Here is a 17772-nt window from a genome sequence, read left to right as displayed (position 1 = left end):
AGTATAACACTCAAAAAAAGAAAAAGAAGTTGGCCAAATATATTACTAAAACTGCAGTAGAAGATGAGAAACAATTTCTGCCCCTGAATGTAAAGCCTTCTAAAATAAAAACAGAAAGCTAGACAGACAGAACTAAAAGTCCTATCATGTGATAAACCTAGCCCACACCATTTGGTTCACTATGATCCTGGTGGCTTCTATCCTGTCCCCTCTTGGCAATGACCAAGTCTGATACTCACTCCCTACCACCCCCAATCCCACCTTCAGGAGGAGGACGCTGAAAAGTCAAGAAATGGTGGTCAATCTGTTGAGGAGAGGAAGGGGAACAACAGGGCAAATATAACATGCAGGAATCTAATCTAACCTATCCAAATTCTAAGATGAAGAGGTCAATGAAAGATACCAGTACTAATTGTCTGGATAAGATTAAACTGGAAGTGCTGAATAGGGAAGGCACCAAATAGTGACAGAAAACCTGGAACAGAAAAAAATAAGCAAGAAACAAGAACAACAAGAGAGGCCTACCCTCAAAGCCAATAAAACAGTGATGTGTAAAGAAGGATGGAAAAATAAGTAAGCAAAAACTAGAAAAAATTCTCAAGACAATGAATAAATAGACTGAAAAACAAAAAGGCTAAAGATTGCTAAATAACACTAAAAGCTAGTTCTCTAAAAAAAATTAAAATCAAAAAACCCTTCACTAACTTGATTAAAAAGGAGGGGAAAAAATCACTTTATTTTGATAATTTCAGTAAGATGAAATCTCAACATAGAAAAATTTTTTTTTAATTATCTTAACTTACTGTACACAAACATTTCAGCAAAACTAAGATTTCAGAATAAATGAAGGGATATCTATAAAGAATATAAAATAGCTAAATAAACAATAGGGAATACAAACAATTCAATTTCAAAAAACAAAAAGAAGAAATCAAACTAACTACAAAGGAACTTCCTGTTGTTTTATCTTTTTTTTCAGTTGTGTCCAACTCTTTGTGGCCCTATTTGGGGTTTTCTTGACAAAGATACTGGAGTGGTTTGCCATTTCCTTCTCCAGCTCATTTTCACCAATGAGGAAACTGAGGTAAACAGGGTTACGTGACTGGCCCAGGGTCACACAGCTTTCAAGTGTCTGAGTCCATATTTGAACTCACAAAGCAGTTTTCCTGACTCCAGGACCAGCAAGCCATCTACTACATCATCTCACTGCTCAATACCGGAACTATCAAAGGGAAAAAACCCTGGTCCAAGTAGATCTCCAGGTGAATTTTACTAAATGTTTAAAGAGTTAAACCTATTCTACTCAAGTCATTCCCAGAAACTGAGAAAGCACTCTTACCAAAATTCTTTTACAAGAAAAATTTACCTAAATCAGAGAAAAAAAGGCGAACTATAAGCCAATGCCACTAGTAAATATTAACTGAACATTTTTTAAAGAAAATCTTGAAAAGACACATCAGCAATATGTCCAAAAGCTATTCAATATGAAGTTGAATTTCAAGTAGGTATGCAAGGATGATTTAACAGGAAAATAATTAATATAATTATATTAAAAAGAAAAACATCCCAAATCACATCATTTTTGACAAACACATAAAGCTTTTTAAAAACATTCACTTATGCTAAAAACGCTACAAAATATGAAGACAGAAAAGCCAGTTTTACATGACAAAAAGTACAAAACAAAAACACAAAGCTAGCTTATTTGCAATGAGCAAACATTAGAAGCTTTCCCATAATAAATCCAAGAGTAAAAAGGTTCCTGGCTTGTCTCCAATGTGGTCTGACATCATTCTAGAATGTTAGCAATAATAGTAAGAGAAAGAAGGCATAAAAAGAAAGACGGAAATAAAGTCAATATATAAAATATCTCTATATGTGCCAGTCATTCTGAAAAGGGAATCTGGAATTATGCCCAAAATGTCACTGAATTGTAAATACTTTTGATTCAGCCATACCACTAAATAAGCCTCAAAGAAAAGAAGAAGACCCAAGCGTACAAAAATATTTACAGTTTACAGCAACTTTTTGTTGTAGCAATGAACAGGAAACAAAGGGGTTCCCATCAACTGGAAATGACTGAAAAAAACTGTGGTACATAGTAAGAAAGGAAGCAAGGAAGAAAAGATGCATTTTACCCACTTTGTACCAAACACTGTGCTAAGCACTTTACAAATACTACCACCTCATTTAATTCTCCCAACAACACTGGGAGGACAGGCGCTATCATTAATGGCCATTTTAGAGTAAAGAAAACTGAAGTTGAGATTGACAAGGTCACACAGCATATTAAGGGTCTAAGATTGGATTTGAACTCAAGTCTTCCTGGAATCAGGGAAACAATGTATACAAGGACAACAATACTGTAAAAAAACAACTTGGAAAAACTTAAGAACTTTTGTTCAATGCAATGACCAACAGCTCCAGAGGACTGATGATGAAACATCCAACAATCTCCTGGTAGAGGAATGATAGATTCAAGGAGCTTAAAACAAGACCTATTTTTGGACAGACAGATATGTGGATCTGTTTTGCTCAATTATGATTATCAGCTATTTCACCTGCACCTATACCTCTCCACCCCCTTCTAGTCATACATAATGCAGAGCCCTGACACCCTACAATTCCATCCCCACTCAACACAAACTCCCTAGAGATAACAGACCACCTGAATTCATTATTCAATGATTAACATACTTCCCTTGCTGTTATATCTTTCCCACATCCCTGCAAGTCTGGAACCCTAACTGTCACTGTTCAAATCTTGTTCTCTATCTCCCCACTGCCAGCACCCTTATTACTATCAACTTCCAACTTCCTACTCCAAAGCTACCCACCCCTTCTACTGTGCTTTCTGGAAGGCCTGCTGCAAAAGTAACAAACTTTAAAAAATAACCCCCCCAAAAAAAACCCCAACATAAACACTTTTTCTTTCTCCTTTTATATTCTTGCTCTTCTTGCTCTTACTGAGAATTGGCTCCATCCTAATGACAAAGCTACCCTGGCCACCCTTTATGGCAATGATTGTACTTTCAAGTCATATGCCCTGGTCCTAATAAAAAAGTTGGAATACTTCTTGCTTTCCCCACTGCCATTTCCACCATCACTCAGTAACCTTTCCTCTGTTGAGGTTCATTCAATGTTTTATCACCCAATCAAGATTCTGGTAGCTATTATCTACTGAGTTTCAAGATACTCCCCCACTTACTTCTTTAATGAGTTCAGAGTCTTGCTCACAGTCTCTTCTCCCCAATTCCTGCCCTATATTAAGGGACTTCAACATACATATAAATATTCCCTCAAATACCCTAACCTCACAGTTCTTCAAATTACTGGATTCTCATGACCTACTGTAACTCCATCCCACGTCCACTAAAGAGAGATGGATGGTCATATCCTTGCTTTTTCCATCACCCACAAGTGTTCCACTTCCAATTTCACAAACTCTGAAATTACTTTATCTGATCATAACTTGTTGTTATTACAGATATCCCTCTGCTTTGAAACCCCTAAACCTGTTCTGGGTCCTCACCATGACCTCTAGTTCTTTCACTTCTCAGTTCTTTCCTAAACCACCCCGATCACTCTAACTATAATCTCTTCCCTTCCTCATTTTTGATCCTTTGGTAAACCAGTTTGATTCTACACTATCCTCTTGAGTACCTTAGCCCCTTATGTTATCAAAAATCTTGCCCTGCCAAGGCTCTGCCTTGGATTATTCCTACCATCCACAAGTAGGTGGCACAGTAGATTGAGTGCTGGGCCTTGAGACAGAAGACCCAAATTCAAACTCAGGCTCAGATGCTCATTAGCTGTTTGACCCTGAACAAGTCATTTAACATCTGTCTGCCTCAGTTTCATCTGTAAAATAGGGATATTACCACCACCTACCTCACATGGTTTATAAGAGGATCAAATGGGATAATATGTGTAAAGTGCTTGGCACCATGCCTGACACATAAAAAGCATTTAATAAATGCTTGTTCTCTTTCCCTCCACCCCCAACACATGTGCTACTGAACAAAACTGAAGAAAAATAATGAAACCATGATGACTGTGTCCACCACAAATCTGTTACATACTCTCAACTAGGCCCCAACTGTAGCCAGACAATTCTTTTACATCTCCTTAATCTATTCACTCTCGACTCACCACAGTGATTTTTCCAAAGCTTTTTATCCCTCCTCAAAATCTCCCGCGGTTCAGCTTCACCCCAACCCTTTCAGCTAGAACTTTGCCTCATATTTCACTGAAAAATTTGAGACCATTCCAAAAAAGCTCCCTGTTTTCTCCAGTTCCTCATTTTACATCACTCAGACGCCTTCTGCAACTCTCTCCCCCTTTACCTGTTTCACATGAAGGGGTAGTTCTTCTTGCTAAGACAAACTTTCTACAAGCACAAGTCATTCCAATCCATCTTTCAAAAGATCTTTACTTGATCCATTCATCCCAGCTAGCTATCGTTCTGTATCACTCCCTCCCTTTTGTGACTCAACTCCTTGAGAAGGTCATCTATAATCAGAGCCCCCACTTCCTTTTCTTCTTACTCTCAATCCTCATCCTCTTTACCTCTCTGCAGCTTTTGACACTGTCAATCACCCTCTTCTCCTTGATCCTGTCTTCTCTCTAGATTTTCATGACACTGCTCTCCCCTGATTCTCTCTTTACCTGTCTGACCATTCCTTGTCTATTTCCTATATTGGATTTTATGAGTATCCCCATAAGCTCTGTCCTAGGCCCTCATCTCTTCTCTCTTTCTACCGTTTTGGTTGGTCTACTTATTAATTCCCATGGATTTAATTACCATTTTTATGCTTATGAATCTCAGATCTATTTATCCATTCCTGACCTGCTATCTCACAGCTCCAATTATCTACTGGACACCTCAAACTGAACATCCCATAGGTACTTGAACTCTACATATCCAAAACGGAATTTGTTAACTTACCACCACCCCTCTAAAGCCTTCATTTTCTATAACTGTCAGAACACCATCCCTATCCTCCCAGTCACCCAGGCTTGAAACATGTCATCTTGAAACATGTAATCTTCAACTCCTCACTCTTCATGCCCCCTCCCTATAGAAAATGAAGTACCAACTCAAGTCTATTCTACCTTCACATCTCTTATATAAGTTCCTTTCTCTCCTTTGACACTGCCACCACTCTGGTGCAGGCCTCATCCCATCACATGGCTATACTATTTCAACACTTCTTCCCTCAAGTTTCTCCCCACTCCAGTCCATCCTCCACTCAGCTGTCAAAGTGATCATCTGAAAGCACAGGTCTGACCATGTTACATAAAGTTACACCCATTCAATCAATTCCATTAGTTCGCTATCACATTCAGGATCAAATATAAAATTCTCTGTTTGATTTTTAAAGACTTTCGTATCCTAACCCTTCCATATCCTAACCCCTCCATACCTTTCTTGTCTTCTTTCATCTTATTCCTCTCCACATATTCTGTAATCCAATAACACTGGCCTCCTTTGCTGTTCCTCACACAAGACACTCCATCTTTAGACTTTGTATTTTCACTGGCTGTTCCTCCACGCCTGGAATTCTCTCTTTCTTCAACTGTCTTCTACCCTCTCTGGCTTCCTTTAAGTCTGAACTAAAATCTTGCCTTCTTCAAGAAGTCTTTCCTGATAATCTCCCTTAGTGACAGCGACTTTCCCTCTGCAATTTTCTCCACTTTTATACATATCATATATATGATATATATTTACATATATATGTATGTATGTACATATATATATACATATACATAATATACACACAAACCATCCCATCCTAAAATCTACTTAAACAGACACTTGCCACTGACAGAGGAAAACAAATGCACATATGTAACTACAAGGGCTAAAGCCTAAAAGTTCTAAGTCTACTCTAAAGGACTGGGTGCCCTCACGCCTGATTACATGGAACAATGAGAAAGGTCATGCCAAATTCAATGAGTATTCCCAATAAGGCTTCTAGCATGGACCAAAGCTCAGCCTGAGCAATGGCTGCATAGATTTTTCCCAATGCAAAGAAACCCTCTTTGTAGTCTGGATTCAGATACCTTGGTTAGCACAGATTCACAATCAGTTTTCAATGTTCTAGTGATGTAGTTTATACTTGAAGGTGATTATACCATTTAAAAGAGAATCAATATAATGAATATGAACATAATAAAATACTAGTTTTGAAAATCTGAATAATTTTATGCACATATTAATGGCATCAAACAGACATGTGACCTTATCCATTGGTAAAATGATATTGACCCCTGCCCTAGTGAATCTCAAAGGGATCCTGGGAAGCTCAAATGAGCTCATACACACAAAAGTACTATGAAAAGTATAAGCTACCTCTTTTTGTGGTAGCAAAGAACTGGAAACTGAGGAGATACCTATGAATAGACAAGTTGTGGTACATGATTATGGGATGGAATACTGTTATGATGTAAGATGTGATGAAAGGGATGGTTTCAGAAAAACCTGGGAAGACTTATATGAATTGATGCAAAGTGAAGTGAGCAAAACTAGAACACCGTACATAGTAACCGCATTATCATGACTATAGTCAATTGTGAAAGATTTTGCTATTCTGATCAATTCAATAATGCAAGACAATTTCCAGAGGGCTCATCATGAAAACTGCTAACCACCTCCAGAGAAAAACCTGAAGAATTTTGAGAGCATTTTTTTCTTTTCTTTTTTAGTTTTTCCTGCAACATGGCTAATGTGGAAATATGTTTTGCATGACTTCATATGTATAACGGGTATCATATTTCTTGCCTTCTTAATGGGGGAGGGGCACATAATTTGGGACTAAAAATAAACTTTTTTTTTAAATTGCTACCAAAAAATTGATCAACAAATACTTTTTGTAAAATTTTTTAAAACGTATTAGCTATCAACACTCAGAGGGGGGCAGAGTAGAAAGACACACATACACAGGGTCTCCCCACACAGCCCATAAAATACCTGTAGAGAGGGACTCTCAACAAATTCTGGGGCAGCAGAAGTGGAGAACAACAGAGTGGAGGAGATTTTAAGCCCAGGGTGACCTGAAAGACCCATGGGAAACGTTGGTTACCCCTGACGTAGAGTGGAGCCCAGCCCAGCCTTGGCTCGAGAAGAGCCCAGCACGGCTCCAGAATAGCCCTTGGGGGCTGAATCTACAGTCACGGAATCCCCAGTCCCAGGGAGAGGTGAGAGAAAAAACATGAAGCTTACTCTCATCACATTTAACTAAAGGACAGATTAAAATGCACACTCATTTTGGTATGAAAACCTACCTTATAATGCAGGAGAGTTGGGGAGAAGGGGATAAGCAGGGTGGGGGGGGATAATGGAAGGGAGGGCAGTGGGAGGAGGGAGCAATTTTGGGGAGGGATAGGATCAAAAGAGAAAATAGAAGAAAGGGGGGGCAGGATAGGATGGAGGGAAACATAGTTAGTCTTACACAACATGACTATTATGGAAGTCATTTGCAAAACTACACAGATATGGCCTATATTGAATTGCTTGCCTTCCCAAAGGGAATGGGTAAGGAGGGAGGGATGAAGAGAAGCTGGAACTCAAAGTTTTAGGAACAACTGTTGAGTATTGTTCTTGCAACCAGGAAATAAGAAATACAGGTAATGGGGTATAGAAAGTTATCTTGCCCTACAAGACAAAAGAGAAGATGGGGATAAGGGAAGGGAGGGATGTTAGAAGGGAGGACAGATTGGTGATAGGGGTAATTAGAATGCTTGGCGTTTTGAGGTGGGGGAGGGGAGAAATGGGGAAAAAATTTGGAACCCAAAATTTTGTGGAAATGAATGTTGAAAACTTCAATAAATAAATTTAAATTAAAAAAAATTTTTTTTTAAAAAGTATAAGCTATCCTTAATGTTGGTGGTGATAATAGTTTTTGCTGTCTGTTCATACATTTATATACCTCTACTCAATACCTTTCTTCATAATACAAGGATATGATTAATCTACCTTTTCCAAACATCCTCTGAACTGCAAATATAATTTTGAAATCAAAATTAAATCCCAGCATCAAACCAAAAATTGATTATCTAAGTTTCTTCCTACAGCTAACTCTTAGCATTATTCCATAATATAACTGAGATTCCTTAGAGTCTATGCTACTTAACAATATTTTAGTTTAAACAATATTATAACAAGGCCCAACCAATATTCCCACTATTAAGACAACTTGAAAAAATTCAAAAAGAACCTATCAACTATCAAATTTCCATATTATAGCAAGTACTGCTATAGTAGAACTGAAAAATAGTAACAAAGTGTATCAATCTAAACATCCACAACTATATGTACAACAAAAAGTACAAGTATTTTTTTAAAAGCCAGGATGTTCTCTATTCTTGAGAAAGAGGAAAATACAGTCTAAACAAATTTAAAGTCTGAAATTATAAAGAAATGTAATTTTTTTCAAAATACATTATTATTCCAAGCATTTTAACAACATATTATCAAGTATTTACCACATGCCTTGAGGTAATTAAAAACCATTCATTCTTTTAATTCTAAGTATCCTCCTAAAAAGTTTGAAAATAGTTTCAAATAGGTTAAATACTTCCCTACAATCAAATTTAAAACTATTTGCTTTATGAAAGGCTTTCTGAATATACTTAGGACAATTTCTTTCAGAACGAACACAAATTTAAAATGTTTTACTACAGATACATACAAACATATTTTATGATTTGTATGTACAATGACCTAAGTTAATCTTCATCTAGTTGTCTTCTAATCTTTCTCACAAAATTATAGATAGCATTTACTCTGAGAAGACAGCATAGCGCAATGAAAAAATTCTAAATTCTCACTAAAGCATAACTTACTAATATTCATTTAATTCAACAGAACTTTTTCATTTTTTTAAGATGATGTTTATTAAATAAAATTAATCTCTAGTTAGTAGCATTTCAGACATCCTAACAAAGGGAAGTAAAAAACTCAAGACAGTCCTATCTTTAGCCAGAGATAGGAGACTACAAAAGAAACAAGCAAGCTATATATGACTTTTAGCAAGTATCTTATTCTATATGAGCCTCAGTTAGACGCCATCAATAAAATAAGGGGGTTGGACTATATTTTCTCTAAAATCCCTTCTAGTTCCAAATGCTATAAATTGCCCTAACAGTGCTGTTTTTCACAACTTCTTCCCTTCCTCTATTTCTAGTCTTAGAGATTCTCTAAAGCACCCAATTTTCCCCACGAAATAAGTAGTTATGAGGTAAAGAATATCAGCCACATGTACATAAGGACATCTGTTTGTATTTGTTGACTGACCCAACCTAATTTTCTCTAATCTCTTAATTTCTCTAACCTGAAAAATTCTTAGATGTCACATGCTCTACAGTACCTTTTATTTTTAATACAACTCTTACCCCCCAAAAGTGTGGTAAGAGAATACCTACAAAATATGTTGTTTTACTTATTCATACTAATTCACATTTTAATATTGTGACAACTTAAAAAGAGGTCTGAAGAAACAGAAATCAACACTTAATATAGACAGCAGTGGAAATCTTCCTAAAGGCACCTTAGTTTTCTCAGCTACTGTGCATAAATACCTGCTCCAGCTCCTAGTCCACAAAGCAGAGATAGATGGCTAAAGCAGGACAGGAGAGAAGGGAAGCAACTTCCTACCACAATTCTATATATGACCCAAGAAATGCCTTGATCAGATGTGCTCTGCTTCCTTTTTGGGTCTTTTCAAAGAATCCTTTAAGAATCTTTTCTATATTCAGTGACTATAATTCAATCTGAAACTGGGAATCAATGCACTACAGCAATAGATTTCCCTTCTTTATTCCTTTTGACTTTCTCCTCCTAGAAGCTGAACACTATGTTTGGCTCCCATTCCCTAATAAATTAGTGGTCAAAAGCTATGACCACTTGAAGCCAGGAAGATGTTAAAAGAATAAGTACAAACTATAAATCACTATTTGAAAATGTCTCAAACCCCTAATTGTAAATAAAATATAAATTAACAGGTTTGACCTATATATGTATATACTCTGTATAATATGTATGTACTATATATTATATGTATAATAATAATATACATATTATACCTTGTAAACTGGAAAAGAAAAAAAAACACATAGAAATCAATATAAAAAGAGTTACACAGGAAGACACATAGTACCAACATACTGGGAGCACTGTGAACAAGTCCAACTATTCTTGATAACGGTTTGAAACCATATAAGAAAAATGACAATTATCTATATTCTTTGGACATAGCAAATGCACCATTGCACATTTAGTCCAAGAAAATTCAAAAAGAAAATGACAGAGGACAACGCTATACACAGTAACAGCCACAGGATACAAGGACTGTTTCTGATAGACTTAACCCTGCACAGCAATGCAAGGACCTAAAACATTTCCAAAGGACTCTGATCCCAAATGCCATCCACATCCAGAGAAAGAACTATAGAATCAGAATGCAGAATAAAGCAGACTATTTTCTCTTGTGTTATGTTTTCGTTTTTCTCATGATTTCTCCCATTCATTTTAATTCTTCTATGCAACACTGACTAATGTGAAAATGTGTTTAATAAAAATGTATGTGTGGAGCCCATATAAGATTGCATGCAGTCTTGGGGAGGGAAAAGGGAGGGACAGGCAGAAACTTATGGAAGTCATTGTAGAATTGTAGAAAAATGAAAACAAATAAATTAATTAAAATTAAATTTAAAAATTTTTTTAAATTAAAAAAAAGACAAACAAAGATCCAATATGTACCAAAATATTTATACCAAGGCTCTTTGCAGTAGCAAATAACCACAAAGTGTGTGACCATCAACTGAATACCTGAAATATACTAATTTAAATACTAATTTAATGGAATATTACACAGTAAAAGATTATAAATATGAGGAATTCAGAGAAACATGTGAAAATCTCTATGAACTGATGCAGAAGGAAGCAGAACCAAAAGAATAATTATTACAGTGACTACAACAACCACTAAAAGATCTCAAAGAACAAATGATGAAAAACACTATTGTTTCCATGACAAAAGTGGGGAACTACTAGGAAAGAATGTTGTATATATAGGAGTCCTTGTCATCAGATATTATTTCCTTTCTGTGGGGTAGTGGTAGTTAAAAAAGAAGATTGAATCTGGAGGGAACTGAGCGGGTCTTTTTCCTGAAATAACTGTAACATAAAGACAAAAAGTTTATTTGGCTCCTAAATTAAAGGCTGTCTTCTAAATCTCAAGCAAATCTTTAGAAAATTGTTCTAAGTAAATCATGTCCTTATCACAACAAAGAACTTAAAACTCTCCTACACAGCTACAACCTCCTTAGTCACCTCTGACTCCCCTGAATCCACTAAACACCTAGTCCAGTAACTCCCTTCTGGTTACACTTAACCCCTTCTCTGCCCTGCCTAGGCTATGATCAATCACTTCAACTCACTTAAACTCACTTGTCTGCAGACCTTCCAAAAATGTTCTGTGCCTATCACAAACTACACGTGGCACTCCAAGCATGTGTCTTCCTTGTCTCTGATCTAAGTTCACAAAGACTTGCAAGACAAAGTCAAAGAATGGTGAGAACAGATCAGGCAGGCTTTGAAAGTCGTACCCCCAAACATTTTGAACTTTCACTGTTATATATGTAACTCAGAATTACAAAATGTCAAAGCTAGGAGACCCATATATGTAACTGAGAGTTACAAAATGTCAAAACGAGGAGAGACCTTACAGAAGCCACCTTGCTATATCACAAAACAAATCTATGTGTGACACAATAGAATTTTCTACCATTAAAAATAAGTTTTCTAAAAAGTAATAAAAGGAAGTATCCCTTCTTTATACTCCAAGCAGCTGCCTATCTTAGTGATACTAATTCTAGTTCTGTCTTCAGATCTGGTTCACCAGAGTAAACACTCCTTCCAAGTTATTGGGTTAGATTAGATAGCTAGATAGTTAAGGTCCCTTCCAACTCCCAAATTTCATGATTCTGTGAAATTCAAATTCTCTGAGCTCTAACTCTAACCCTAATTAATGCAGTGTGTGTAAAAATTTTTTTATTCATTCTCTTACTGATCCCCTAATTAGCACATCTTCAGAGTGATCTCTTAGCAAGTGTATGTATATGCATGTGTATAAGAGATACTTGACCTCTTTGTGTCATGGATTGCTTTGGCACCCTGGTAAAGATGATGAATACGTTCTCTGAATACTGTTTGTGGAAGTATAAAATAAAACACATAGGATTACAAAGGGAACCAATTATAATTAAGTACAATTACCAAAGTATAAAGAAAACAAATGTGCAATATTATAATAATAGCACTCATACTGCCCATACTATATGTCAGGCACTGTGTTAAAGACTTCACAAATATCTCATTTGACCCTCACAAGAAACCTGGAAGGTAGGTGTTATTATCCCTGTTTTACGGATGAGGAAACTGAGGCAAAAAGAAGTAACCTGCTCAAAGTCACACAGCTAGGAAGTATCTGAAGCTCAATTTGAACTCAAGTCTTCCTGTCTTCAAGTCCTGACCTCAGGTGGCAGAGATACACTGAAATCCAAGATAAGAATCCCTGTCCAAAAGAGTGATTTTTTTTCAAAATCACCTCAATAGAGATGAGATGCCAGAGATAAATGTCAACTTCTATAACCTTAAGCAAATTATTTAACCTCACTGGTTCTGTTTTCTTGTGTATAAAATGAAGGGAATGGATTAGCTTCAATTCTAAGATTCTACACTAATTTTCAAATTTGAAAAAACAGGAATTTGGCTATTAAGATTGATAAGATACATAAGAAAATATGAGTAGTACAAAATTTAAATCAGAAAAGTCCACTAAAATAAATTATACTTAAAATTATCCCTTTGCCTCTGCCCTAATAAATGTCAATGTTTTCTAGTTTTCAGGTTTTAGCAATTCCTTAAAGGAACAGTTTTCAATTTCCCCAATGTTACAATATTACTTTTAAATAGTTATCCCAAAAGTCTTGGTGTAGTTTTAGGCTATTAAAGCTAGTAAAACTTAAACTACACTAAGACTTTTGGGATACCCTATTGGGTACACAGCATAAAGCCACTATCAAAAAGACTTAGGAGGCTTAACAAAAGGAAAAAAGAGTGAAAAAATTCAGGCAAAACACAAAAGCAAAAACAAATAAAGGAACAACAAGATCTACCACTCTTAGCCATTGCATTAACAGTGAACAAAAACTAAATGAAATGTTTCTCTAAAGCCATATGCTAGAGAGGCTAATCCAAGGCATTAGAAATGGCAGAGTTCCATTGTAGTCCTAACTATTTACTACAAATGACAGATGCACTGGTTAGCAGAATGGTACACAGGAATGATGACAACACAAGAGGTTTAAAAAAAAAAGGGTGCCTCAAGTCTTCCCATAAAATTTCAACATACTTTCAACTAAATGGCAAATAAGATGGCTTAAAGAATGTTATCTGATTTCACTTCTCTACTGCATAATTTTCTAACAACATAGTTAAGTAATCTTTATTACATATAAAACAGTATCAAAAAAAGCCCTTAAGTCTAAAAAAACATTTCAATTCAAAGGTCTAAATCTAAGTGATATAGGGAACTAAAAAAGCTAAGGATTATTTTCACAAACTACAAAAAAAAAACACCTTTTTCAGAGAAATCTACAAGATACTATGGAAGGCTTCCCCCAATCATTCATTCAAACAATTAAACTCTGCCAGCAATAGGTAATCTCACATACCAAGATAAGCAGCAATATGCAATACATAATTCATACTGAACCCTAAAATTCTGTTTTTTCCTCAGTTCGAAGTAGCCTGCCCCTATTTATAAAACTGCAAAAAAAAAAAATTCAATTTACCCTCTCCCAAATATAAATATTGTTGAGTTTAAGTCCATCTGTTGAAAAAGATTTCTGAACAAGTACAAATGAATGAAAAAACAATGTGCATACTCTTAGAAATAAGGTTAATGCCAAATGATATCAGTCTTACACTATAAGAAATACGGCAATTCAATCTAAGACAAGTCTCCTTCAATTATAGCTCAGATTTCTATTTTCATTTACTCATTCATTCAAGAAATATATATTGATTACTGCATGCAGCCAATTCCTTCATTTTATAACCAACTGCAAATATCTACCTTTTAGTAAGTTCAAAATATATCAGCTTTAAGAATGTCTTATCAAATAAGTTAGCAAGTATTTAAGTGACATCTGAAAATGGAAATAAAATCATACAATTTAACCCAAGAAATAATAAAATAAGTGAATGTACATATTACTCACTACTGAAATGTAGTTCCTATGTTAAAGGCTAACACTAAATGAAAACTAAAATTAAAATTCACTCTGTAGAAGAAATAGGGAGAAAAATGGGTAGAAGAGGTTTTTCAAGCAAGTATTTAAGTTTGCATGACATCTCCAGAGTAATCAGGTAAGTAGTGAAATGTATTACATCATAAGATACATGTGGAAGGGAAACAAACCATTTTCCCCATTTACAGTCTAATAAATTGAGTCACTTTCAGAAGCTATAAAACAAACAGTCTTTAAAAACAGTAAATAGTGAAGGCATTTTGAAACAAAAGAGGGCATATATGTATTTAATCCCTAGAACTTACAAAACATGTTTGTCCTCATGACTAATAACTGTAGTTGTTATACAAGATCTCCACTCCAACTGTTGAAATATTGTCACATACAGAATGCCAGTTCATCAAGTTTTCAAAACTAGATTACACTTTTTTTAAAGGAAATTCCACACTTGTATTCTTAGTATTAAAGAGGGAATACTTTTACTAAAGCAAAAACATTTTCCAAAAAACCTAAAAGAGGGCTGAAATTGAGTCATAAAATTTTGTATATGGAGAGGGGGGAGGTCTATTGATTTGTGCTTCCTCAGAAATCTTTTTTCAATAGATGAACTTAAAACGCAACAGCGTTATGTTTGGTAAAGGGAGTTGGTGTCCTATAGTTTCTTAAGTGTGGAGAACTCCCAGTATATAAACTTCCTCCCTCACTACAGATTAGTAACTCTTCTATAACTTACGTTCTTGAGTTGCTTAAAGCACTGATAGATTAAATGACCTGTTCATGATCATACAGCTCTTTGTACTGAAGACAGGACTTGAACCCAGTCCTGACTACAAGACCCATTCTCTATCCATTTGCCTTTGTGAATAAGTATGCTAGATTAAAACAGTCTGAATTGAATTTAAAAATAATTTGCTCAGTCAAGTTCTAAGAACATGAAGTCAGTATTGATCTATTGAGGGTCTAGCAAAACTGGACTTCAAATTACAAAGTTGTCTTGTTTCTCAAGATAATAATTAAGGTTTTACTCATTATGAAGAAGTATTTTAAGATATAACCTCTAGGTAGGGAATTATAGACTTTAGCATAAACAAAAGATTTTAAGTTTTTAGAATTTTAACACACCTCAGAAAAGCTGCGTAATTCCCTTTACAGATTCCTGTAATTAGAGGAATTGCCAATGCTATATAATTACTAAATGTTATATATCTCCACATACTGAATGTTCCCTTCCCTTTCTGTTTCAGGATGAAGCAAATAAATTTGTTATTTATTGGTGAAAAGATGAAATGGTATTTCTAAAATAATTATTTAATGATTTAGAAACCCCAGTTCTGCATTCTTCAAATTGCAAGACATCATACTCTGGCAAACTAACAGTCTCAGAACTCAACTGTCAAAACCACTAGACAAAGAATAGTGTTTAAGACTAATATAGGGGCTGCAAGGACCCAAAGCTAGCAAGTGATTAACTGACATGACAGGCCCTTTATGGGACCATCCATGCTCAAACATATTTTGCCATGTTTCTAAGTACATGTAATTCACCAACAACAGATGAGGCAAGATGTTGATCAGTTTCTTCTCCTTCCCTGTATTTATTTTGCATGGGATGTGAGAAAAGATAATGATACTGATATTCAGATTTCATATTATTTTAAAAGATAGGATAATGATCAGGAATCATAGCAAAAAAAAAAAAAAAAAAAGGACAAGGAATTTTTGCAAAATAATCCTACCTATTCCATAGGCTTTAGCACAGATCCATTGTAGATTAGCAGCTATTTTCGCCCTGGCTGAATCATAGAGCTCAGAAGGGACAATTTCAACTGCACTGTCTGTCAGGGCCTCCATTTTTCTCCTGGTGCTATCTCCACCAGCAGAAACATCAACATCCACCATCTAAAAACATAAAGAGATAAGAGGTTTAATAAGGACAGACAAATCAAATTTGGCAGCAGGCACTCCCACCCTAAAAAAAATAACGTATCAACTAATGTTCCATTCAAATAGACTAGGTTCAATGCCAAAGGCCAGGCTGAAACCCCAATTTTTCCTCAAAATTATCGTACAATTAGAAAAAAATACTTGAGTGAGATGAAAAGGAAAATAATATATAGACTGGGAGGGGGAACCTAAAATAACACAAACCCGGCATTGAATACCGGCATCCCGAAATTCTGCAGTATAGCCACCTCGGATTCCCATTGTATCCACCGGGCATTTTTGCAAGGATCATCTCCATTGTAAAAGGCACAGACACAAGGAAACCTCTCACGCATAAAGGTGGGAGGAGGAGCTGAGGAGAGACAAACACACGCACAAAAAGGACCCGCGAGTGGCTCGCTGTACCTGCCACTTTCTCATTAACGAACAAACGACTGCCTTCTGCATCCCAATCAAACGCACATCTTGGGGGGGGGCCCTCACGGTGGGGACCGGCCCCCTGTGGCGCGCCAGGATCGGGGCGCGGGGAGCACGAAGGGAGGGATGGACTCGCCCCCGCCCCAGAACGACTGGAGGGGCGGGGGCTCCCGCGGGCAAGGGGCCGCCGACTCCCCTCAGGCGGGGCAGACAGCCGGGAGCCTCCCCGCCCCTGGCCGCTGCTCCTCACGCCCGCCCCGCCGCCGAGGCCTACCTAGCAACCCGTGCCGCCGGGCCGAAGCGCCCTGGGGCGGGCGCGGCTGAGGAGGAGAGGACGACGCGGTCCGATGGGGGCGCTGGGAGAGCCCAGCCCGGGCCGGGCCGGGCCGGGAGCGGGCAAGGGCCGAGCCGGGGCGGGGGCGGGGGCGGGGGTTCTCCGAGGGGCCCTTCCTGCCAAAGCCTCTCACAAACCTTCACAGCCGCCGCCTTCGTCGCCTTTGCTGCTTCATCCTGAGGCCGCCGCCGAGAGCTGAGGCCGGGGAGAGACCGATGGGGCCCGGTGGTTTGGGGCAAATGGGAGGACCGGGTGCGGGTGGGCGCGCGCCGAGAGCACGGGGCAGGGAACGCGCGGCTGGGGCGCTCGCGCACGCGGCTCGCGAGCGGCCGCTCCGGGCCGCCCCCAACGGTTCCACCGAGAATGGGAAAGCGTTTGGACGATTGCGCAGGCGCCGTGCGGACCGCGCAAGAGCTCTCCAACCGTCGTCGTCCTCGCCCTCATCCCCCTCCCTTCTCCTTTCTGCAGGTGCCTAAGCGAGCCAAGCTTCTGTACCAGAGCCTTTACCCTTCTGACGGCTTGGCAGAAGCAGTCCTGGAGACTAACATGTCTCAAGGGCAGGGATGCAGGAGCCAGCCTTAGAAAAGATAGGATTTGGAAGGGTGCAGGAGGGAGATGCTCTGCCTCTCTGGAGAAGAGCATGCCATCCCTATCCCTTTGTCTCTTAGCAGTCTCCCCCAGGACTGCTTTGCACCTAGCCCATCCAAGGGTTTCACAGAATCAGGATATCTTATTTGGAAGGGATCTCAGCAGCCAGA

At 37.7% G+C, this 17772-nt stretch overlaps 1 protein-coding gene across 2 annotated transcripts in view; it reads right to left on the bottom strand.

The window, feature by feature from the left end:
• The window catches only part of CAMSAP1 (calmodulin regulated spectrin associated protein 1), a 62274-nt gene extending 44895 nt beyond the window's left edge, over positions 1-17379 (bottom strand). For both annotated transcript variants that reach the window (XM_072632988.1, XM_072632989.1), the window contains exons 1-2: positions 17152-17379; positions 16056-16218 (exon numbers count right to left, since the gene is read on the bottom strand). In XM_072632988.1, coding sequence (XP_072489089.1) covers positions 16056-16218 — 163 coding nt within the window. In that variant the 5' untranslated portion in view covers positions 17152-17379. The remainder of the gene's footprint in view (positions 1-16055; positions 16219-17151) is intronic.
• Between the last annotated feature and the right edge of the window lie 393 nt (positions 17380-17772).

This window comes from Notamacropus eugenii, chromosome 1, assembly GCF_028372415.1.
Source record: "Notamacropus eugenii isolate mMacEug1 chromosome 1, mMacEug1.pri_v2, whole genome shotgun sequence".
NCBI lineage: Eukaryota > Metazoa > Chordata > Mammalia > Diprotodontia > Macropodidae > Notamacropus > Notamacropus eugenii.
This window is presented reverse-complemented; position numbering and strand designations above follow the sequence as displayed.